Raw genomic sequence first — 26,197 nt, forward strand, 5'->3', positions numbered from 1 at the left:
GAATTTTGGGTGTTGTAAAATTGTGTGTTTTTCTGTACCTGGAGATAATTGAGTTTGTACAGTTCCTGATTATCTCTCAGGCACAATTCCTGTCCTATTGTTTCCCCAGTAGGGCGTTGTCCCAGGGACACTGCCAGACCAGTTTAAACTAGCTGATTTGTCCCTCCTCAATCTCCCATTAGCCATTGCTGGCTATACCGGCTATACTCTTTGGAGGAGAGGTCTACCCACTGGGAGCTGGATCCAGCACTTGGGTCCAGGGTGGGCGGAAACGGCAAGACCCCAGCCCAACTGCGGCAGCTAAGTTATGGTTATGGTGTCCCAGTGAAATGCTGATGGTGGCTCGTGAAAGCATGTTTGGCGGAGGTACGCAGTCGGGGTACCAGGTGGTCAGCCACAGAGATATTTCATGCCCTGCTGTGCACTACATGAAAAGCTCTGCTCTTGAAGGAGAATAATTTACTGGATGCATTGTTAAGTCATGAATTAAAAGGCGTAGACAATCATAGTTCAATTCATTTATTAATTCCAAGAATATTCCTCATCCAGCAATTGAGATTTCACACTTGACCTCTGTTCTTGTAGAATAGGCAGAATGACGCTGGCAACAGGCAGAAGATGGTTGGGGGCTATAGCAACACATTTTGTGTCCTTAATACAGGAAATAACAGGGTTGGAAACGTTACCCCTTGAAACAGAAGTTTAACCCCTTAAGGACACATGACATGTGTGACATGTCATGAATCCCTTTTATTCCAGAAGTTTGGTCCTTAAGGGGTTAAAGGAACACTATCTAGTCCTCCCTTGCTCTCCTAAATATATGCTGCTGGCCCCGCCCTCGATCTGCATCCTTGGCTGACATCAGCAGTAGTGATTATCTCAGACAATCACTGATGTTTTCCCTTAGGAAAGCACTGGATCGGCTGAGATTGTCCGTTCTAATGATCTCAGCCACGGAGGTGGTTGGAGCCAAACAGAGCACTGGCCAATTGGCATCTCCTCCTAGAGATATATGGAATCAATGCATCTCTATGAGGAAAGTTCAGTGTCTCCATGCAGAGGAGACACTGAATGTCAGTCACACTGTGCAGCACTGCCCCAGGAAGCACTTCTAGCAGCCATCTGAGGGGTGGTCCGTGGAGGTATGGCCAGTTACTGGGACAGTTTCTGTGAACAGATTTATGGAGTCCATATGAGGAGGGAAAAGGTCTTTAACCCCATCTCGTAAAATACCAAATGACGAGCTGCATCTGCCTGTGATACGCACATTTTGTATGAACATCTGTGTGTCCTGCTCAGATCTCTCTAATCAAGAGATCCCAAGACCACACTCCCTGAGAAAACCAAGAACCACCGAGCTGTTAGATTATTATGCAAGGTGGATGAAATCGGTTGGTATTAAACTTAAAAGAAGCCTAAATTATAGTAATACATGTTTATAGAGGTCAGAGTTTATGAAATGATTAGATTTTAATTGTTTCTCTTTCACTCTAACGAATTTCCAATTTTATGTAACGAGCTCACTGCAAATAACGGAAAGCCAGGGTGTAGTGTGCAGAATCGCAATCCACAAACATTGAATAAGGCAAGTATGGAGCAAACTGACAACAGCGTTGTTCTACTGTTTGCCAAAAATTGCTCGTTTGGTTCTTAAAATATAACCTGACGTATTTATGATTGCTCTCTCCAAGCCCGTCTTTAATCGACCCATTGACCTATTTCTAAAACCTCTGCACGATCAGAAACGAAGTACAAGGATTTGATTTTAGCACAGAGGAAGCAGAATGATCAAATTATTTGTGGACAATTCAAAGACAATGAACAATATAAAACAAAATGCATGAAATATTCAGCACTAGACTACACCCTCTGGAACCCCATTAATGTCCTTCCATCACCAAGCACAGGAAGAAATAGTTATTTAGCATTTGCACCGATGTGGGTACCACCACCAACGTACGCAGGTTACAGAGGGAAAGTGCATTCAGCCACCTGTCCTATAATACTCTCTGGGTATAATCTGCATTGTGGACAGTGGTGAAGGTAAGTAGTCTAAAGAAACTGAGCCCACAGCATATTATCTTCAGTTCCTGAATGAGATTATTATATTTGTCCTCTGGATCCTTTTAATGAGGTGCGCATTATTTAGGGTAGTCTATAAAGCTCCTGAGTGTAAATTCATTGTGAATATTAGTTTACCCACCCATCCACAGCCATTAATACAGTCACTCCTTGCCATGGACAATAATATATTCACCCCCAACCACAGCCAATAATAAGGAGCTCCCAACAACAGGCAATTATAAGGCACTCCAAACCACGGCCAATAATACAGATGCTCCCAACCATGGACAATAATGTAGGTGCTCCAAGCCATGAGCTATAATAAAGGCCCCTCCCAACCATGGCCATGAATACATGCCCTCCCAACCACAGTCAATAATAAGGCACTCCCAACCATGGTCAATAATATAGGAACTGCCAACCATGGCTGTGAATACCCATGAACCCAATTGTGGCTGTGAATGCTGGTACCTTCACCCGTGACTGTGCATATTGGTGCTACCACCTGTATTTGTGAATGTCAATACTCCCACCCGTGGCTGTGAATGTCGATACTCCCACCCGTGGCTGTGAATGTCGATACTCCCACCCATGGTTGTGAATGTCGATACTCCCACCCATGGCTATGAGTATCGGTGCTCCCACCCGTGGCTGTGAATATCGGCACTCCCAGCCGTGACTGAGTATTGGTGCTCCCACCCGTGGCTGTGACTCCCACCCATGGCTGTGAATATCTGTACTCCATGGCTTGGATCCTGCAGGAACACGTGGGAACGGCGTTCCTGCACTTTTTCACAGCAGAAACGCTGTTCCTGTTGCTCCCGCAGGCACTAATCCGCCCCCAAATTCCCCCAGTGTTCCCCCTGTCATGGCCACCTAATGGACCCCCCGGTTGGCAGCTGTCTGTCAGACGCGGCGAGGGAGCTGTGTTCTCTCTGATCTGCTCCCTCGCCGCGTCTGACAGGTAGACAGCACCCGCCTCACTGAAGCTCCAGTGGACCCCAGGGACAGGTCCACGCCAGCTCTCTAGGTAGTGAGGCTGGTTGGACATTTTGTAAATGTTAAAAATATAAATTATTTGTGTGTTTCTGTGAGTGTGTGCATGTGTGTCTGTGTGTGAGTGTGTGTGTTTATATATGCATATGAGTGTATATTATTATTTTATTTTGGTGGGGTGGGTGGATCTTGGGTCACCACACTTTTTTCCCCAGCACTTGACCCTTGCGGTCCTCCCACTCGTGACTGAGAATATCGGCACTCCCACCCGTGGCTGTGAATATCGGCACTCCCAGCCGTGACTGTGAATATCTGCACTCCCAACCGTGGCTGTGAATATCAATACTCCTACCCGTGGTAGTGGCTGTGAATATTGGAACTCCTACCCATGGCTGTGAATATCGGCACTCTGTTTGTGAAAAGGGTGGCTGAAAGTAATAATTAGTAGATGGAAATGGGGTGATGATCAACGACAATCAGAAGGCTGGATACACACAGATACTGGGCTTTCAGTGGAGAAGAGCTTTGAGCAGCTCTGGGAAGTTTGGAGTACCCCAGCCACTCACTGGGTCCCAGCCAGGAGCCGCACAGAATCCCTGACCTAAAACAATATCATCAATGCAGGACAGGTGGCAGCCATCTGTGACCTGAAAATAAAGAGTAGAGAAAAATTATTGGAAGAAAGACTACAAAAACAGGAGAAAAGAAACCTATATATAATGAATAAATGAGTAATGAGTGGTGAATGATGAATACAGCAGGAACCATTGTACTTACATCATACAGACCGGTGCCCTTCAGACTGTACAGGGCCGGATTAAGAAAGCCAAGCGGAGAAAGGCCTTTCTGCAGCCGATAGTCATTAATCAGAGCTATTACCCCACCAAACACAGGAGTGGAGGCCTACAAGAAAATTCATAAACACTGAGCATTATACAGAGGGAGAGAGATCTGAACACGATACGTGGCAGACACTGAACATCATAGAGAGAGACAAAGATCTGAACACGATACGTGGCAGACACATCATAGAGTGGGAGAGAGATCTGAACACAATACGTGGCAGACACATCATAGAGTGGGAGAGAGATCTGAACACGATACGTGGCAGACACTGAACATCATAGAGAGAGACAAAGATCTGAACACGATACGTGGCAGACACTGAGCATCATAGAGCGGGAGAGAGATCTGAACACAATACGTGGCAGACACTGAGCATCATAGAGCGGGAGAGAGATCTGAACACAATACGTGGCAGACACTGAGCATCATAGAGAGGGAGAGGGATCTGAACACAATACGTAGCAGACACTGAGCATCATAGAGAGGGAGAGAGATCTGAACACGATACGTGGCAGACACTGAGCATCATAGAGCGGGAGAGAGATCTGAACACGATACGTGGCAGACACTGAGCATCATAGAGCAGGAGAGCGATCTGAACACGATACGTGGCAGACACTGAGCATCATAGAGAGGGAGAGGGATCTGAACACGATACGTGGCAGACACTGAGCATCATAGAGAGGGAGAGAGATCTGAACACGATACGTGGCAGACACTGAGCATCATAGAGCGGGAGAGAGATCTGAACACGATACGTGGCAGACACTGAGCATCATAGAGCAGGAGAGCGATCTGAACACGATACGTGGCAGACACTGAGCATCATAGAGCAGGAGAGAGATCTGAACACGATACGTGGCAGACACTGAGCATCATAGAGAGGGAGAGAGATCTGAACACGATACGTGGCAGACACTGAGCATCATAGAGCGGGAGAGAGATCTGAACACGATACGTGGCAGACACTGAGCATCATAGAGCAGGAGAGCGATCTGAACACAATACGTAGCAGACACTGAGCATCATAGAGAGGGAGAGGGATCTGAACACGATACGTGGCAGACACTGAGCATCATAGAGAGGGAGAGAGATCTGAACACGATACGTGGCAGACACTGAGCATCATAGAGCGGGAGAGAGATCTGAACACGATACGTGGCAGACACTGAGCATCATAGAGCAGGAGAGCGATCTGAACACGATACGTGGCAGACACTGAGCATCATAGAGCAGGAGAGAGATCTGAACACGATACGTGGCAGACACTGAGCATCATAGAGAGGGAGAGAGATCTGAACACGATACGTGGCAGACACTGAGCATCATAGAGCGGGAGAGAGATCTGAACACGATACGTGGCAGACACTGAGCATCATAGAGCGGGAGAGAGATCTGAACACAATACGTGGCAGACACTGAGCATCATAGAGAGGGAGAGGGATCTGAACACGATACGTAGCAGACACTGAGCATCATAGAGAGGGAGAGAGATCTGAACACGATACGTGGCAGACACTGAGCATCATAGAGCGGGAGAGAGATCTGAACACGATACGTGGCAGACACTGAGCATCATAGAGCGGGAGAGAGATCTGAACACGATACGTGGCAGACACTGAGCATCATAGAGCGGGAGAGAGATCTGAACACGATACGTGGCAGACACTGAGCATCATAGAGCGGGAGAGAGATCTGAACACGATACGTGGCAGACACTGAGCATCATAGAGCGGGAGAGAGATCTGAACACGATACGTGGCAGACACTGAGCATCATAGAGCGGGAGAGAGATCTGAACACGATACGTGGCAGACACTGAGCATCATAGAGCGGGAGAGAGATCTGAACACGATACGTGGCAGACACTGAGCATCATAGAGCGGGAGAGAGATCTGAACACGATACTGAGCATCATAGAGAGATTTGCCACGTATCTTGTTCAGATCTCTCTCCCTCTCTACCTGCCTGGAAGAAGGGCTGCAGTGGAATAGGCAGAGGGGACGATACCTGCCTCCTGGAAGAAGGGCTGCAGTGGAATAGGCAGAGGGGACGATACCTGCCTGGAAGAATGCCTGCAGAGGAAGAGACAGAGGGGACAATACCTGCCTGGAAGAAGAGCTGCAGCGGAATGGGCAGAGGGGACGATACCTGCCTGGAAGGAGAGATGGAGCCTGGTAAGGTGGAAAAGCTCCAGAAGGACCGCAGTCAAGCCTTGGCGACTGGGGCAGAAGAGTAACAGTTTTCTCTGGTTCCAGATAGGAAGCGATTCCGGGGTACAGGAAGGTCCGCTACAACTGGAACTTAAAAACATGCACTGTAGCTCTCTGTAATGGACCGTTTCACTCACAGGAGGATAAAAAACGTTTAGGCGATAATCCCCTTCCAGATAGACAAGCAGCTACTGCAATCACCAATCTCTCGAACTGCAAACTACATAAATTCACCAGCTTCCGAACAAGATACACACGAACACTGGAAGCAGCCGAACAGGAAAAGCCATACGAACAGCTTACACTCCTGGCAATCTGCATACATTCAAATTCCCCCCAAGAACGAGATGACACTTCACTTTGAGGGTTAAGCAGGAACTGACTGTACTGGCACATACAGTCTCTTTTATTCCCAATCCACAAACATAGTACAGTCCACAGGGTTTTACAGAACAACCAATCAATCCGTACAATACACACAGACACTCCCACACAAAATCCTCCCCTCTGCCTGTGATATGATTACTGAACACAATGGGTAATATCATTATCACAGGCAGAGGAATACAGTTTTATAAAACATATCACAGGGACCCCAAAACATGCAATAACCCCATGTAAAGTATATCCTCAGAACCGGGAGATCTGGGTGAACCACATGTCCAAAATTCACCCAGATCCGTTCAGTAGTTTGGAAGATACAGTTTAATGCAGATTCCGCAGAACATATACAGATTATATAAAAATAATTACTGTATAATGTGTCCCCTGTTGTATAGTTTAAAACTACTGCACGATGTCTTTGTGCACCAAATACCGGCGAGATGTCACCGTGTAGAAAAGTCACAAGGTCTGTGAGTTAAAATGGGGTGCCAGGTGATCCGTTACAGTAAAGTTCAGCGGTGTTCGTGCCATTGCGTGTCCGATTTGAGTTCCATGAACTCGACGACCAAACACCGCTGAATGCATTCGACTAAACAAAATGGCCGCCGTCTTCGCTGTATCCGAAGTGCCATTTCGACTACTTGGAAAGTTTAAAGAGCCACTGTCCACAATCCCAATAGGCAGAAATAATGCTTTAGAACAAAATAAGTCACAGGGGCCATAGTTAAGGGGTAAAAGGCTAGCAAGTAGTCCTCTCCAAAACCAGTGGCGAAGTGAAATTCGTCACACTAACCTTACCCCAACCATTAACTCTACCCCTACCCCTAAACCTAACCCTACCTCTACTCCAACCCTTAACCCAACCCTCTTCTGTTTTGCCACTTTTCAGAAATCCGAAGCACTTTGGCACTTCAGTTCGGAATTCCGAAATTCGGCACTTGGGCAATTCGGACCGGAATTCCGAAATTCGGCACTTCGTACATTCGGAAGCATCCCAATTTTCCAAAATTCGGCCGAATTTGCATTCGAAACGAAACGAATTGCACCTGTCTAACCCTAAACCACTTTCAACCTACACAGGAACCCCAAATGTCTTATATCTTCTAATAGCCTGGATCTGAGCTTCCAAGTTGTCCATATAGCGCTCAGATTCATTCAGTGTAGGTGAATCGCTATCAGGGCAAAGTTATTACTGGTTGGCCATGAGGTAGCAGCCCAATATAATTCCATGAAGAGGAAACGGCCGGCCAACTTTCGGGAGTTCCTGTGCGAGCAAAAACAAAAGCTCCCCCTGTCTCTTAAGGAGCGAATGCTCTCCTCAGGTGAACAAGTCTTTTCCCCGAATAATGCTCTTCTGGCTTGTCTGTGAAAAGAATAGGCAGCGGTACAGTTTTCCGGGGGTTCGCGAGATAGGGTATCCGGGAATTAGCTCCAGGCATTCGATGACCATGTACCACTGCCTGCGTTCAGGAGACAAAATGCCCACCATCCATATAGCACGTGCGTTCGGTCATACGTATGGTGGCTGTGACAAACTCACTATTTATCCTGTTCTCAAGACCTTTCCCTTCTAGATCGTGTTATAAGTTTCCACGCACACACATATGTTTCCCCAGTTTGGCAACTACAATCTACCAAACACCAACTGTGGCAAAAGTAGCCTCACCATTGGTTTTGGAGGAGCCTGTTTGCCAGCCTCCTGCACTGTGACTATGGCCCCTGTAATAGACTTTTGTTAAAGATATTGTTTGTGCCTTTTTGGACTTGGACAGTAACACTTTGAATTCTCGAAGTGGTTCGAAGCATCACTTCGAACTCCCGAACAACCGCACGAACCAGAGACCACCCTGGAGCTTGTTAACACCTATTAACAACTTGGAACGTTTCTCACCGCAGTGTTCTAATTGTTTGTCTGGGTGGCCGCAATTCCTATGGACAACCACTAGGTGGCGGCCATCTTGTTTGCATGAATGCAGGCACCGCTGTTTGGGCATGAATCCCATGGAACTGAAATCTGACACAGAAATTCCCGAACACCACTGGACTTCCATCATCACCTGTGTTCGTTTCTATACAACTTAGAAGGGCACTGTTCGGTAAATCATTCACCTGGATGAGGGGAACAAGCTCCAGGGTAAGACTATTGACTCTTTATGGTAGTTTCCGTTTTCAAATTACCGAACTAGACCGACCGCATGCCTGTGGTCGGTCAAAATGTGACTTCCATAGAATTCCTGAACCCCTGAACTGATCTGTTTGATTGATTTTTGGATATGTTGGTCACCCAGATCTGGTCTATCAGGGGATGTAAAATTTTTGGGGAAATTGTGTGTGTGACGAGACCAATCTCGCCACATTGCATTGGAGAAGCCTGGTTGCCCGCCTGCTGCCTTTGGACTATGGACCAGACTTTAAAATGACTTTATTTTCCCTGCAGAAAGGCTTATTCGTGCCTTTCTGCCAGGGTGTTCGGTTTCATCAACCGAACAAACTAACGAATGCGCGACCACCTGGGAACTGGAGTGTGCCGTCAATTTACCTCCCTGAGGCTGCGGTTAACCGCAGCTTAATTGACTAATCCAGGGTCAATGAGTCAATTATCTCCCAGGCAGAGGGGAGGGATTGTGTGCTGTGTGTTGGAGTGTCGTGCCTTATAACCTTATTGTTATTGGTCTATGACGTTGTAAATCAGTCTACCATCAGGTCCATGTGGGCGTACCCCTTGCATGTGGATTGTCATATAAGGCCAAGTGTGGCACCATTAAAATCAGTTCCTCTTCACTCTCTACATAGAGCATTGTCTCATGTGTGGAGGGGACAGCTATATTCACTCTAGGGATTGCTATACTCATTATACTCCCTTGGAGTATAATCACTAGCTCGTATGAGCTGTTCCTGCTATACTCTCTGGCGTAGGAGAGGTTCACCCACTGGAAGCTGGATCTTGGTCTTGGGTCCAGGGTGGGTGGAGGACGGCGAGACCCCAACCAAGCTGTGGCAGTTTGTGCGGTCTACGGTGCTGGTGGTGTCTAGTGGAGTGCTTGGAGTCCTCGGTGAGCATAAGAAGCATGGATTGGCGGAGGCACCCGGTCGGGGTGCCAGGCAGTCCATCACACCGACCACCCCGCTGGCTCATTAACTACAAACTAACCACAAACTTAAAGACTCTCCAGTGCCAGGAAAACAAACCCGTTTGTGGCAAAAGTAACCTCACCACTGGCTTTTGGAGGAGCCTGTTTGCCAGCATCCTGCCCTGTGACCCCTGTAATAAACTGTGAAGCAGCACTTCGAATTCCCAAAGCGGTTCAAAGTGGCATTTGAACACGTGGTGGCAGCCATCTTAAGCCGCGAGCACAATGAGCGGTGTTTGATCGTCGAGTACATGGAACTCAAATCGGACACTCAACGGCGCGAACACCGCTGAAAACTTACCTTCCACTGATGTTCGGCTATTCGAACGGGAGTCTAACGGCGTTTGGTGGGAATAAGCTCCCGAACCAGAAACATAGACTATGTACCATACGTACTCTCACGTTCGGTATTTTGTATTCTGCTTTGAATTCCCGAAGTGGAGTGACCGCACAGCCTGATTCTCTGGAACTGTTTTGGGCATGCGTGCGTGCGGTCGGTCAAAATGTGACTTCCGTAGAATTCCTGAACCCCTGATCTGATCAGGGTGATTTTTGGATATGTTGGTCACCCAGATCAGGGCTATCAGGGGATGTAACATTTGTGGGGATCTTATGTGTTTTTGGGGTGCTTTTGGGGTTTTATAAAGATATGTGTTTTTCTGCCTGGAGATAATTGAGTTAATACAGTATCTGACTCAATTATCTCCCAGGCAGAGGGGAGGGATTGTATGCTATGTGTGGGAGTGCCATGCATTGTAACACTGTTATTATTGGTCTGTGATTTTGTACCGTAGTTCCCCACAAGGTCCATGTGAGAGTGCCCCTTGCATGGGGATAGTCATGAAAGGCCAAGTGTGGCACCAGTCAAGGCACCGGGTTAAAATCACTTCCGTGACTTACCTCAATCCAGCACTGATGTCCATCGGCGCTGGGTCAGGCTCCACCCATGCTCCTCCAGTGCAGACATCAGTCAGCGGGGGAAACCGAATGCGCATGTGCGGCAATGGCTGTTCAGGCGCATTAGACCTCCCCATAGGAAATCATTATTCAATGCTTTCCAATGGGGATTCAGGCGACGCTGGGGGAGGAGGAGGGCTTAACCCTGTGTAATGGATTGACGGGCACCCCGACTGGGTACCTCCGTTGAAGGATGCTCTTAGCGTTTCCTGAGGACTCCAAGCACTCTTGCAGACACCACAATCACCGAACCGGAGAAGCATATGAGTACTCTCAAGCATTTGAATGCTGTACACAGCCGAATAGGAAAAAACAAGCGTATAGGTTTACACTCCTAGCAGTCAAACTGGAACAGCATACAATAAATCCTCCCCCAATAATGAGACAACACTTCACTTTGAGGGTTAAGCAGGAACTCAACTGTAATGGCCACACACTGGCTTTTATGCAAGTCCCCATGCAAGGGGACATCCCACAGGGTGGGACACAGTACAACCAATCATTTACAGGAGAACCATAAAACACACCCAGCACAAACATATAATCCCTCCCCTCTGCCTGTGATATAATTACTGAACACAATGGGTTAATGTAATTTATCACAGGCAGGAAAAATACACTTTTTATACATACACTGTAACTTTAAAAATATGCATCATATTCGCATAAATACATACATATTCAGAATCAGCATACTTTAAATATAAACATAACCAAAATTCAGCCAATTCCATCCAGGGGTTAAAACGTTAAGGGAAAGTCCTATTTGACCAAATGCAGCATGGCTTTTCTGCCCAAAACCAGTTCCACAGAGTCCTCTATCCTGGAGATAATTGGGAAGTAATTCAATTATCTCCAAGGACAGAGGCAAAACTCTATTAGCCACATGGCAGACAAAGGACAATAAAAGACATAAAAATACATACTGTTACATTTATCACATAGAACATACACATTCTACATATTCTCAGATAGCTTAGATCTGAGCGCACATTATTACCGATGGTGCTCAGATCACATACATACAGTTCAATCGCCATGGATTCAAAGTCTTTCATACAGTCTTTCAGTATACGGCTGGGATTCATGGCATAGCTATCTGGGGTAGCATGGCTTTAACAGTCCGCAGAATGGCACGAATAAACCTTTCTGCAGGTAAAATAAAAATTTAAAATGCAGGACCATAGTCTACAGGGAGCAGGCGAGCAACCAGGCCTCTCCAGTGGACAGTGGCGAGGTTGGTTCCACCACACCTTGCAAGGTAATTATTGCAGTTTATGAAAACGGCAATAATTACACTTGCAGGGTTAAGGTTGATGGGAGTTGGCACCCACACCACTTCAATGGTAAGAAGTGGTCTGGGTGCCTGGAGTGTCCCTTTAAGTGCTCTCTCTGTGTGGCTGCCGTTCATATAACCAAACAACACATGCTGTGAAAAACTGTGGCCATCTTGTCTCACGAACGCAGGCAGTTGCACTTGGTTGTCGAGCGCATGGAACTCAAAATCGGATGCAACCACGTGCGAACCTCGGTGATCTTGCGTCGACACCTGCTTCTATTCCCGACAAGACAGGAGAGCGCTGTTCGGTAGGATTGTTCGCACAAACTATGCGAACAATTGCTACCTATGAGCCAGTGAAACTGTTCGACAGTTTGTTCGTTTGGAACTCCTGAAAGTGACTGACCGCTACCACTTTTTCTCTGGAACTAAATTGGGCCTTGTGTGGTTCGGTTACATACACTCAAAGCACTAGGGTGCCGTCACATTGTTTCATCACACAGGCTTGTACCTGTACAGGACAACGATGACTACATAGAGGAGCATCCCTCCTACATTCAATTCCAATATGGAGATGCGTACCACATACCGCTGACGCTTCAGCTCTGGTTTAGGGGTATAGTACCTCACCGGTATGCAAGGGAGACTATGCTTCACAACGACTGGGCAAGGGGAGAGAACCCCTACATTAGATCTAAGGACCATACTACCGATTTCTTTGTAGAGGGCTGCCTGTTCGTGCAGAGTATACATGTTTAGACTGGATTCCTCTATTTCATCTCCTATAATGGATCCACTGAATCCGGGCCACTGTTCCCCTCGCAAGAAATACTCTCGGAGGTATTACTCGGGGAGATTCCCCGCTTATTTACTCACTCCCTGGGGACTTTATGGGACAGTATGGGGGCTTTTTGGGTTCAGCTCCCAGGATTGGCCCATTTTTGTTGGTGACCCTATACTTTCCCATTGGAGGTACTCCTGGAGACGGTACAACTAACGGATGAGCCTCAGTTATTACAAGAGTGCAGGTTTTTGGTATATTCTGCGCTATATCTAACAAGCAATCGCACTCTGTCTAGGTTAGGCAGACCATTGTGAACAAACTGCGCAGACAGTTTTTCCCATGTCAAGGTGACATGAGATCATGAGGCCTTCATAGAGCAAACGTGCACTGCCTTGCTCGGGTAACGAGACTGGGGAAGGCTCAAAACCTGGTCTGCAGGTACACCGTACGCAGGGATCGCATGGAAAGACCGGAGTCCTCGGTTGACTTGGGTTCCCTGGTCAATAACTATCTTGGGATAAGATTACAGGACTGCCTCTACTCCTCTGAGAACATGGCTGAAATACATGATTCGGATATGGATGGCCCTCCTTTCTATACTCTGAATCCCTAATGGGAACTGTCTTGGATTTGAGTTTGCACTTCCCACCTATTCAACTACCATCAAGGAGACCTACTTGGACTCCATGGGGGAACCCTATGTGTCCCCGGTTCCTACACAGACGTCACAAGTCGGGACGCAACCTACCGCTGGAGTTCTACTCAGGATGTGTAGAAGGCTCGTATATAGCTGCCGCCGTTCTTAAACTAGACAACCCCTGCTTCGGACGGTTGAAGCAAAACCTTTGTTTTTTCGCTATATCTGCTCTCTGTCGTGAGTGAAGAGACTTTACGTCTTGCCTGTGTGTTAGAGAACGCTAAGAAGGGAGGTGTTCACTTTCCCGGGTCCCTTGGCCTAGGGCCTACTCTTGGAGATACGTGCCTGGACAGTTTGGGGTACAGGGACCTAAAGGTTTCACTATGTTTTACCCTGTCTTGTAGGTGGCATGCAGAACATGAGCTCCTACACGAATTTGACAGGTCGGGCATGGATCAGGATCGTACAAATGAGTATTCGGATTATTTCATTCTCTCACTACAGCACTTGAGGATTCTCCTTTGTTATACAGGTCCCACTTACCATTGGATCCGGACCACTTATCAATCCTCGACGATAATATATCTGCATGGAAATCTCAACCCCTGTTTACGTTCCACTCCTTTTGGATATTTCCAGGATCCACAATCCCCCAGAGTAGTCGACCACCTTTCACTACACAAGTTCGATTTGGGACCCTGATTGGTGGTCCTTTGGGAGTTCCTTCTCTACCGCAGCCGTGGGTTACACAGTCCATTTGGAGTACTGGAGTCACTTAGGATACGGCTAGTTGTGACCGCACTCTTATCTGCATAATAATTTCATTCTCGGAGGAGACCACTCACCGGGTAGGTCATGAGGTAACGTAAAGACCCAACTCGGTTCTGTTACAGAATTGGTGGTAGACTTAGACGCATTACTTGAGGTTGGTGACCCGGGCAAGATCGGAGGAGCCATCTTCCACATCAAGGGTCGAGACCTGGTGGCAGTTTCTTCTCGCGGACCGAAGTCCGCAACTGACCTTCAGCATTTTACATCTACAGGAAAATGGCTAATAGGTCAGCTTGGCAGCTCATGAACCGGCTGCTAGGAAACAGGTCGCAACCCCTCGTACAATGGATCTAACAGCATATGGTGTTTTCCCGTATTTTGGGGTGCCTCTACAACTGGCATCTTCATCAATCCGTCTACTGTCACTTATCGCAGTTGGAAAGTCCATTTAGGATTGCTCTGGTATCTCCCGGAATAGGTACCAGCGAAACAAGCAGTGTTGCATTTGTTGGCTGAGTGTTAAAACAGCAAATACGAAGCCTCCTGTCATGTTATAAAATTGTAGATTATACTAGCTTTAGTGTACCTATAATCTTTATTGTATTAATGATAGGAGGCGAGTATTTCCCACCCATTCTTATCCCTCCCTTGTTTAATTTTAATAGTTTGGGTTCATCAAGTACGTATGCAACTCTACTTGTTGTCTCTGCTACCCGTCACTTGTTCTTATGTCTGTTTTCATAAGTAGGGTTGGGATATCTACAAATAAAGGTAATTTTGGTTGCTGCATTGGGTACCTACATGTTTGTTCAGCGTACATTTCATTGGCTAACTGTCAGGATCGGGACAGGGATCCAACACGCAGAGTACAAAGAGAGGAAAGGTACGTATACCGGGCCTTAGAATGGCCGGACTAACGTACCGAGAGTAATAGAGAATAGTCAGAGACAAGCCGAGGTCGAGGGAACGAGAAGACAGATAAGCGAGGGACAAGCCGGGTCAAGGGATAACAGAGAAGCAGGAAAGTACAACAAGCCGAGTCAAAACCAAATAGAGCAAACGAGAATACCAGAGCACTGAGTGACTAGACAAGCTAGAACCACGACAGGGCAATGAGCTGAAGGAAGAAGTAAGCTTAAATACCCTGGCTCCGGATGGTAAGGACGCCTCTGACAAGTACCGATTGGATATCGGACACTTGAGTGACAGGTCGCTCGTGATAGCGTCATGACGTCACGTATTGAGCGTCCTGCTAGAAAAGGACGTGGATTCCTCGCGGCCGGTGTTTAAGTGACTGGATGAACCGCGAGGAACGGAGGGAGCAGCTCGCCTGGACGGATAAACCACCAAGTCTCTACCTCCCTTAGAGGTAGAGGCCTCAGGTACCCTGACAGTACCCCCCCTCTCAGGTACGCCCACCGGGCGGAAGGAACCGGGGCGAGATGGGAAGCGAAGGTGAAATGCTCTGCGAAGGCGAGAAGCATGAACGTCCTCCTGAGGTACCCAACTCCTCTCCTCAGGACCATATCCCCTCCAGTTGACCAGATATTGCAATTTTCCCCTCGAAATTCTGGAATCAATGATGGAGCTGACCTCGTACTCCTCCCGACCCTCCACCTGAACAGGACGAGGTGAGGAAACCTTAGAGGAGAATTTGTTGCAAATAAGAGGTTTCAACAAGGAGATATGAAAAGAGTTAGGAATGCGTAAGGCAGGTGGCAGAGCCAGGCGATACACAACCGGATTGATATGAGTGAGAACCCTGTAAGGACCTATGTAGCGAGGAGCAAATTTCATAGATGGAACTTTTAGGCGAATATTCTTAGTACTCAACCATACCCTATCCCCAGGAACAAAAACAGGAGCCGCTCTTCTATGCTTGTCAGCGTGTTTCTTGAACAACGAGGAACTATGTAACAGAATTTGCCGAGTCTGATCCCATAATTTCTTCAGGTTGGCGACATGATCATCAACCGACGGTATCCCCTGAGAAGAGGAAACCAAAGGAAAAATCGAAGGATGAAAGCCATAGTTCATGAAGAAAGGGCTAGAGCGAGTTGAATCGCAAACAAGGTTATTGTGTGCGAACTCCGCCCAAGGAATCAGACCGACCCAATCGTCCTGGTGTTCGGAAACAAAGCAACGCAGATACTGTTCGATCTTTTGATTGGTACGTTCAGCAGCTCCGTTAGACTGAGGGTGATAGGCAGAGGAAAAGTTCAATTTGATGCCCATTTGAGAACAAAAGGATCTCCAGAAACGTGAGACAAATTGAGAGCCTCTATCAGAAACAATCTCCGAAGGAATCCCATGTAGACGAAAAACCTCTCTCGCAAAAATCTCCGCCAATTCAGGGGAAGTCGGAAGTTTAGGTAATGGCACGAAATGAGCCATCTTAGTAAATCTATCCACCACCGTGAGAATAACAGTCTGTCTCTTGGAAGCAGGCAAATCAACGATAAAGTCTATGGACAAACAGGACCAAGGTTTCTCAGGAATGTCCAAGGGGTGTAACAGGCCACATGGAGAAGCATGAGGTAGTTTAGTCTTGGCACAAGTTTCACAAGCTGCGACGAACTCCTCAATATCTTTTCGAAGTGAAGGCCACCAGAAATCCTTGGATATCAGAGAGTATGTCTTGCGAATACCAGGATGACCAGCTACTTTACTTTCGTGAAAACATTGTAAGAGCTCCAGTTGAAGTTCAGGAGGAACAAAGTTTCTTCCCTCAGGAGTGTTTCCGGGAGCTAGATGTTGTGACTTCAAGATCTGGTCAAGTAGCGGAGAATGAATTTTGAGACTGGTATTAGCAATAATATTGCATTTGGGTACAATGGAGGACATAAGTGGTTCAACTGAAGCAGAGGGCTCATATTGGCGAGATAGCGCATCGGCTTTAGAATTCTTTGACCCAGGTCTGTAAGTTAGAACGTAATTGAAATGGGTAAGAAACAACGACCAACGAGCCTGCCTGGAGGACAAACGCTTGGCCTCTCCGATATAAGACAAATTTTTGTGGTCAGTTAGAATGGTAACAGGATGTAATGTACCTTCCAATAAATGTCTCCACTCTTTCAAAGCCTTGATAACCGCTAGTAATTCTCTGTCACCAATGTCATATCTGCTTTCAGTACCGGTCAATTTCTTAGAGAAAAATCCACATGGATGTAATGGTTTATCAACACCCAACCTTTGAGATAGGACAGCACCTAAACCAGTCTCCGATGCGTCTACCTCAAGTAGAAAAGGCAGAGAAGTGTCGGGGTGAACTAAAATTGGAGCGGAAGCGAAAAGCTCCTTGAGAGTTTTGAACGCAAGGAGAGCTTCAGTAGTCCAATTCTTAGTATCAGCCCCCTGTTTGGTCATATTAGTGATAGGTGCGATAATGGAAGAATAGCCCTTAATAAAGCGCCTATAATAATTAGAAAAACCAATAAATCTCTGTACGGCTTTAAGACCTTTGGGTAAAGGCCACTCTAGAATGGATTGGAGCTTATCCGGATCCATCTTAAATCCCTCCCCAGAGATCACATAGCCAAGAAAGGTTACCTGGGTTTGATCAAAGCTACATTTCTCCAACTTGCAGTACAAGCCATGCTGGAGAAGCTTGTGCAAAACCCTCCTGACTTGCTTGTGATGAGTCTCAATCTCACTAGAATGAATGAGTATATCATCTAGGTATACAATGACGCAATCTTGCTGAAATTCCCTAAGAACCTCATTTATCAGATCCTGGAATACAGCTGGCGCATTGCATAACCCAAAAGGCATAACAGTATATTCATAGTGACCATATCGAGTATTGAATGCCGTCATCCACTCATGTCCCTGCTGGATTCTCACCAAGTTATATGCCCCTCTGAGGTCCAACTTGGTGAAAATTGTAGAGCCCTTCAAACGATCGAAGAGTTCGGTGATCAAGGGAATCGGGTAGGCATTTTTAATGGTTATCTTATTTAGGCCTCGATAGTCAATACAAGGTCTCAAAGAACCATCCTTCTTTTTAACAAAAAAAAATCCAGCCCCGGCAGGAGAGGAGGACCTCCTAATGAATCCCTTGTCTAAATTTTCGTGAATATACTCCTCTAGAACTGAGTTCTCTTTCGTAGATAACGGGTATACATGACCTCTGGGTGGCATGGTACCAGGGAGTAGGTTAATTTTGCAATCAAAGGACCTGTGTGGAGGTAAGGTATCGGCTTTCTTTTTGTCAAATACAGCCTTTAAATCTAGATACTGAGACGGAATTTGTGTCTCTGTAAGATTGTCAGAGTTAGCCGCTGTGTTGGTCAAGCCGAGAGGTGAGACCTTCCGCAAGCATTTCTCTTGACAATTCTGTCCCCACGAAACTATCTCCCCTGACTCCCAATTAATAATAGGGTTATGTCTCCTCAACCAGGAGTACCCCAGAACTATGGGAATAGACGGAGAAGAAATGAGCAGTAAGGATATGTCCTCTCTATGTAGGATGCCAACAGTTAAGTTAATTGGTATGGTCTCATGGAAAATAACAGGCTCAAGTAACGGTCTACCATCGATGGCCTCAACAGCCAGTGGTGTCTCTTTTAACTGGGATGGAATAGCATGCTTGGCAGCAAAACCCTGATCTATAAAGCTCTCAGCAGCTCCAGAATCGATTAGTGCCATAGTCTTAACTACTCCCTTCTCCCACTTTAAAGAAACGGGTAACAGAAGCCTGAGCTCTTTGTAGTTGTGAATAGAGGACAAAGTAGAAACACCCAAGGCCTGTCCTCTAGAGGAACTTAGGTGCGAGCGTTTCCCGAACGATTGGGACAATTTAGGCGTAAATGACCTCTGACTCCACAATACATACATAAGCCCTCGAACTCAGAATTTTGAAAGGTAGGCGCTAGTTTAAAGGAGGGTCTACGGGTCCTATCTCGAGTGTTCTGCCTCTCTCTTAAGCGTTCATCAATACGAGATATAAAAGAAATTAAATCCTCCAAATTTTCAGGGAGTTCTCTAGTAGCGACCTCGTCAAGAATTACATCTGATAACCCATTCAGAAATACATCTATATAAGCCTGTTCGTTCCACTTAACTTCTGCCGCCAAGGACCTGAACTCTAGTGCATAATCCACAAGTGTTTGATTGTCCTGTCTAAGGCGCAACAGTAATCTAGCTGCATTGACCTTTCTACCGGGAGGGTCAAAAGTTCTTCTAAACGCAGCTACAAAGGCATTATAATTATAGACTAGTGGATTATCATTCTCCCATAAAGGATTGGCCCATCTCAAAGCTTTTTCAATGAGTAAAGTAATAACAAATCCAACCTTCGCTCTATCTGTAGGATAAGAGCGGGGTTGTAATTCGAAATGAATGCTAATCTGGTTCAGAAAGCCACGACACCTCTCCGGTGACCCGCCATAACGTACTGGTGGGGTAATACGGGAAGAAGCACCTACAGTGGCTACCTCTAGACCTGAGACTGCAGGGGAAATAGAAGGAGTACGTGTCTCCTCAGGTGGATTACTAGCACGAGACAAAAGTGCCTGTAGTGCCAAAGCCATCTGATCCATCCTATGCTCCATGGCGTCAAACCTGGGATCCGAAGAACCAAGCTGACTGTTTGTACCTGCAGGATCCATTGGCCCTGTCGTAATGTCAGGATCGGGACAGGGATCCAACACGCAGAGTACAAAGAGAGGAAAGGTACGTATACCGGGCCTTAGAATGGCCGGACTAACGTACCGAGAGTAATAGAGAATAGTCAGAGACAAGCCGAGGTCGAGGGAACGAGAAGACAGATAAGCGAGGGACAAGCCGGGTCAAGGGATAACAGAGAAGCAGGAAAGTACAACAAGCCGAGTCAAAACCAAATAGAGCAAACGAGAATACCAGAGCACTGAGTGACTAGACAAGCTAGAACCACGACAGGGCAATGAGCTGAAGGAAGAAGTAAGCTTAAATACCCTGGCTCCGGATGGTAAGGACGCCTCTGACAAGTACCGATTGGATATCGGACACTTGAGTGACAGGTCGCTCGTGATAGCGTCATGACGTCACGTATTGAGCGTCCTGCTAGAAAAGGACGTGGATTCCTCGCGGCCGGTGTTTAAGTGACTGGATGAACCGCGAGGAACGGAGGGAGCAGCTCGCCTGGACGGATAAACCACCAAGTCTCTACCTCCCTTAGAGGTAGAGGCCTCAGGTACCCTGACACTAACCAACCGGTTCGATTCTGTTTTTTCTCTCGTTTCAGTTTACAGTCCATCAACGCTATCCGGTTTGGCAGTTCTTCTCGGATGGTGGACATTGTTGTATTCATTGTATCTAGGACTTTGTTTCTTCACCATTATTTTTTTCTGTCTTTTGTTCTGTTTGTCGCAGCTTAAAAGAGGAAATGATGTGTGAGGAGGGGAGTTTTATAGTACCTAACTTTTCTCTGATTGGTTGTTTTTTCTGTGCTGCTGTGGAGTTCTAGTAAAGAAAGACTTAAGCAAATACGAAGCCTCCTGTCATTAATAAAATTAAGATTATAGGTACACTAAAGCTAGCATAATCTACAATTATCACAGGTGTCCGAGATTGTTTTCAGTGATTAAAAGAGCCCTGAGACACAATGCCATCCATGAGTTAAACTGAAAAACAAAATATTTAATCTTTGTGACACTTAAATAGAATTTGCATAATAATTTGGAACAGGGTGTATATATCACTCCACATCGAGATTTATATTACCATCCATAGGGGTAAGCCAATATCTGCATGTCTATTATTCAGCGCTCCACCCACTGATTATAGGGTTTATCCTGCTAATCATTTTTCCCTTGGGAGACTTATAACGGATATACTCAGTCGGAGTATAGAGGATCCATGTATGTATTTCTGGCCCGGCTCCTAAGTGGCACTGAGGTCAGTCCCAATAGTCACCACCCACTTCCTCTCATACTACACTCCCCCAACATAAACACAGCCCATCCTGTTTCATCCATTCCCACACTCATACATGTGTCCTTGTCCGCTAAGCTGCGCACGCTCCCTGGGGCCTTTACAGCCGCCACCCGGAGAGAGCCCTTAAGTTAAAAGGTTCCTTTGAAGTTAAAGAGCCGAGGGGTGGTCGGTGTTTGGTAGATATATGTGGCGAACTTCTCCTTGCCACAAGCTCCTGGAGGAGCCTGCTTGCTAGGCTTCTGCCTCTAGACTATGGGCCATGCTAAAAGACTACTGAATGACTGGGTTCGTGGGATTCCCTTGGACTGTTTGGGAACCGAAACCAGCCCACGAACTATGGACCACCTTATTGACCCTTGTTAACCTCTCCTGACACTTCAATCAGTGTGGGTTATAATTGTGCGGCTGGGTGGCCGTTGTTCGAATTCTCGAACGCGTGGGAATTGTTAGCGGCCATTTTGTTCACGAGAATGCAGGCAGCAGTGTTTGGGAGTCGATCGCATGGAACTAAAATTGGGCACTGAAACTCTTGAACACCGCTGAACTTTGACGAACGCCTGCTCCTTCCCCACACACGTCAGGAGAGCGCCATTCGGTAGGTTTGTTCATATAGTTAATACGAACAAACGCTACCAAGAAGCCAGAGTGTGCGTTCCGTAGTTCTTTCACATGTAACTCCCGGATCTGACCAGCCAAAAGCACAAAAAGCCCTGGAACGGTTTTGGGTATAGGACCATGTGTGCGGCCGGTCAGAAATTCCACACGGTGGCATTTCGGCTGTTTGTGGGATCTGAGCACTTTTTGGATATGTTGGGTGCTTAGATCCAGGCTTTCCAGGGATGTATAGACTGTGGAGGTTCCTATGTGGGAAATATGTGTTTTTAATATTTTGTATTTTATGCTGAGTCACAGTGACACTGTATTTTGTGGCACATTGTGGGTGTGTTTATGGGTGTGTTTGGAGGCATGTGACTGTGCTCAGATTCTGTATATAAGTGAGCCATTTGGCTGGAAAAAAACTGTTCACTCCCAGCATGCAGGCTCGCCTAATGTCTGTGGAGAAAAGCTATAATCACTTGATATACAGCGATACTCTCTTGGAGGAAAGGTCTTCCCACTGGGAGATGGATCCTGGTGTTTGTCCAGGGTGGGAAGGGACGGCGAGGCTCCAGCCAAGCTGCGGCTGCTAAGGGGACTATGGTGCTTATGGTGTCCGGTGCGGTGCTTTTGGTACTCAGGGACAGCTTGAAAGTACCAGGTGGTCCGTCACAATATATGGCACGTTCGGGGAACAAACAAGGGGAGTAAAGACAACAAACGTAAAGGGGACCAAGTCTGCTACAGTGACACGTGGCATACACTGAGCATGACAAACAGAAGACACAGAAAGTGACACGTGGCAGACACTGAGCATGACAAATGGAAGACACAGAAAGTGACACGTGGCAGACACTGAGCATGACAAATAGAAGACATAAAGTAGCACGTGGCAGACACAGAAAGTGACACGAGACACTAGGCAAGACAAATGGAAGACACAGAAAGTGACATGAGAAGACACTGAGTGAAACACCTTATATGATAATATAACCAGAGTGAGTGTCACACATGACACACAACAGGAAGTCACATAACACAACAGATAACAATAAGCCTGAACAGCGTGGAGTGACAGAGAACTGAAAGAGGCTAAGAGGAACGCTGTGACACTCACGGAGGTGCCGGAGACCCATGGTATAGGTATCATGTTAGTGACCACCCAGTAGTTATCAGAAAGTGCTGCAACATCAGGATATGCCCGCCCACTGCGATTGAAATAACTCTCTGGTGGCAATTTGACCAGCTGGAGGTACTGAGACACAGCATTGGCCTACAGAATGAAGAAAAACATGAATTATCTGCTCATAGAGAGAACATTACTACACAAAGGAGATGCATAAAGTGCAAGAATGTATCTGGTTGCTCCCAGTCTATTAAATCAATAAACATTGACCAATTATGGGAACACAAAGACTCCCAAAAGATAACATGAAACAAGGGACAAGTAGAGGAAACACAGACACTAGACACAGACTCTACTCTCAGCCATCACACACACACACATTACACACAGCCAGCAGACACTGCACACACTACACTCAGCCATCACACACGCACATAGCACACAGCCAGCAGACACTGCACACACTACACTCAGCCATCACACACATTACACTCAGCCATCAAACACACACATTACACACAGCCAGCAGACATTACTCACACTACACACAGCCATTACACAAACACATTACACACAGCCAGCAGGCATTACTCACACTACACACAGCCATTTCACAAACACATTACACACAGCCAGCAGACATTACTCACACTACACACAGCCATTACACACAGCCAGCAGGCATTACTCACACTACACACAGCCATTACACAAACACATACACACAGCCAGCAGGCATTACTCACACTACACACAGCCATTACACAAACACATTACACACAGCCAGCAGGCATTACTCACACTACACACAGCCATTACACAAACACATACACACAGCCAGCAGGCATTACTCACACTACACACAGCCATTACACAAACACATACACACAGCCAGCAGGCATTACTCACACTACACACAGCCATTACACAAACACATACACACAGCCAGCAGGCATTACTCACACTACACACAGCCATTACACACAGCCAGCAGGCATTACTCACACTACACACAGCCATTACACACAGCCAGCAGGCATTACTCACACTACACACCTTAATCACATACACAGAGGGTACAGGGGGTGAGACACTTATGCACTAAACTTTACATTTTCATAAATGAAATCAGAATGGAAAAACTGAGGCAAAAAGTGTGAATAAAGTTGAATTTTGCCATATCAGATTTTGTCCCAGTTTCTCTATTTGAGGTTTACTGATTCACCTTGTCAAAGTCCAGGACTCTAGGCAGGCACCCCAATCTGGAATAGATTTTTGTGCCAGCAGTAGTAGATTGTACCTTGGGCTAAAAGATATTTTTGAAAACTTTCACACCACTCTATCAAGTATAATAAGTATTAAGGCTCTACAAAATTACGATTAGTAATGTAAACTGGATCATTTATATGTGTCTGCCCATGTTTCCATATGAGTAACCGCAATACTTTCTTTATTGTCTTATTTAAACTGTTTAGAGACAAAGTTTTTTCCAAGCCTTCACTAACAGAGCAGAACTTCCAATAGGAACATTCCTCCTTCAGTATTGGCCCATGTTTTAATGAAATATAGGAATGAGACACTGTAGGCACTATAACCGTTCCATCACAATGAAGTGGTTATGGTGCCTGGAGTCCCCTGGCTCTGTCCCTCCATTCAGTGTTAAACCATTCCATCTTATTGAAGTGGTTATAGTGCCTGGAGTCCCCTGGCGCTGTCCCTCCATTCAGTGTTAAACCATTCCATCTCATTGAAGTGGTTATGGTGCCTGGAGTCCCCTGGCGCTGTCCCTCCATTCATTGTTAAACCATTCCATCTCGTTGAAGTGGTTATAGTGCCTGTGCTGTGCCTCCATTCAGTGTTAAACCATTCCATCTCATTGAAGTGGTTATAGTGCCTGGAGTCCCCTGGCGCTGTCTCTCCATTCAGTGTTAAACCATTCCATCTCATTGAAGTGGTTATAGTGCCTGGAGTCCCCTGGCTCTGTCCGTCCATTCAGTGTTAAACCATTCCATCTCACTGAAGTGGTTATAGTGCCTGGAGTCCCCTGGCGCTGTCCCTCCATTCGGTGTTAAACCATTCCTTCTCATTGAAGTGGTTATAGTTCCCGGAGTCCCCTGGCGCTGTCCCTCCATTCAGTGTTAAACCATTCAATCTCATTGAAGTGGTTATAGTGCTTGGAGTCCCCTGGCGCTGTCCCTCCATTCAGTGTTAAACCATTCCTTCTCATTGAAGAGGTTATAGTGCCTGGAGTCCCCTGGCGCTGTCCCTCCATTCAGTGTTAAACCATTCCTTCTCATTGAAGTGGTTATAGTTCCCGGAGTCCCCTGGCGCTGTCCCTCCATTCAGTGTTAAACCATTCCATCTCATTGAAGTGGTTATAGTGCCTGGAGTCCCCTGGCGCTGTCCCTCCATTCAGTGTTAAACCATTCCATCTCATTGAAGTGGTTATAGTGCCTGGAGTCCCCTGGCGCTGTCCCTCCATTCAGTGTTAAACCATTCCATCTGATTGAAGTGGTTATAGTGTCTGGAGTCCCCTGGCGCTGTCCCTCCATTCAGTGTTAAACCATTCCATCTCATTGAAGTGGTTATAGTGCCTGGAGTCCCCTGGCGCTGTCCCTCCATTCAGTGTTAAACCATTCCATCTCATTGAAGTGGTTATAGTGCCTGGAGTCCCCTGACGCTGTCCCTCCATTCAGTGTTAAACCATTCCATCTCATTGAAGTGGTTATAGTGCCTGGAGTCCCCTGGCACTGTCCCTCCATTCAGTGTTAAACCATTCCATCTGATTGAAGTGGTTATAGTGCCTGGAGTCCCCTGGCGCTGTCTCTCCATTCAGTGTTAAACCATTCCATCTGATTGAAGTGGTTATAGTGCCTGGAGTTCCCTGTGGCTGTCCCTCCTTTCAGTGTTAAACCATTCCATCTCATTGAAGTGGTTATAGTGCCTGGAGTCCCCTGGCGCTGTCCCTCCATTCAGTGTTAAACCATTCCATCTCATTGAAGTGGTTATAGTGCCTGGAGTCCCCTGGCGCTGTCCCTCCATTCAGTGTTAAACCATTCCATCTGATTGAAGTGGTTATAGTGTCTGGAGTCCCCTGGCGCTGTCCCTCCATTCAGTTTTAAACCATTCCATCTCATTGAAGTGGTTATAGTGCCTGGAGTCCCCTGGCACTGTCCCTCCATTCAGTGTTAAACCATTCCATCTGATTGAAGTGGTTATAGTGCCTGGAGTCCCCTGGCGCTGTCTCTCCATTCAGTGTTAAACCATTCCATCTGATTGAAGTGGTTATAGTGCCTGGAGTTCCCTGTGGCTGTCCCTCCTTTCAGTGTTAAACCATTCCATCTCATTGAAGTGGTTATAGTGCCTGGAGTCCCCTGGCGCTGTCCCTCCATTCAGTGTTAAACCATTCCATCTCATTGAAGTGGTTATAGTGCCTGGAGTCCCTTGGCGCTGTCCCTCCATTCAGTGTTAAACCATTCCATCTGATTGAAGTGGTT

General features: G+C 46.6%; 1 protein-coding gene across 1 annotated transcript in view; it reads right to left on the reverse strand.

Moving 5' to 3' along the window:
• Positions 1-503: 503 nt before the first annotated feature.
• The window catches only part of TPP1 (tripeptidyl peptidase 1), a 187,679-nt gene continuing 161,985 nt past the window's right edge, over positions 504-26,197 (reverse strand). The window contains exons 11-13 of the mRNA XM_063433424.1: positions 22,692-22,847; positions 3,838-3,963; positions 504-3,707 (exon numbers count right to left, since the gene is read on the reverse strand). Coding sequence (XP_063289494.1) covers positions 3,570-3,707; positions 3,838-3,963; positions 22,692-22,847 — 420 coding nt within the window. The 3' untranslated portion in view covers positions 504-3,569. The remainder of the gene's footprint in view (positions 3,708-3,837; positions 3,964-22,691; positions 22,848-26,197) is intronic.

This window comes from Pelobates fuscus, chromosome 1 (genome assembly GCF_036172605.1).
Source record: "Pelobates fuscus isolate aPelFus1 chromosome 1, aPelFus1.pri, whole genome shotgun sequence".
NCBI lineage: Eukaryota > Metazoa > Chordata > Amphibia > Anura > Pelobatidae > Pelobates > Pelobates fuscus.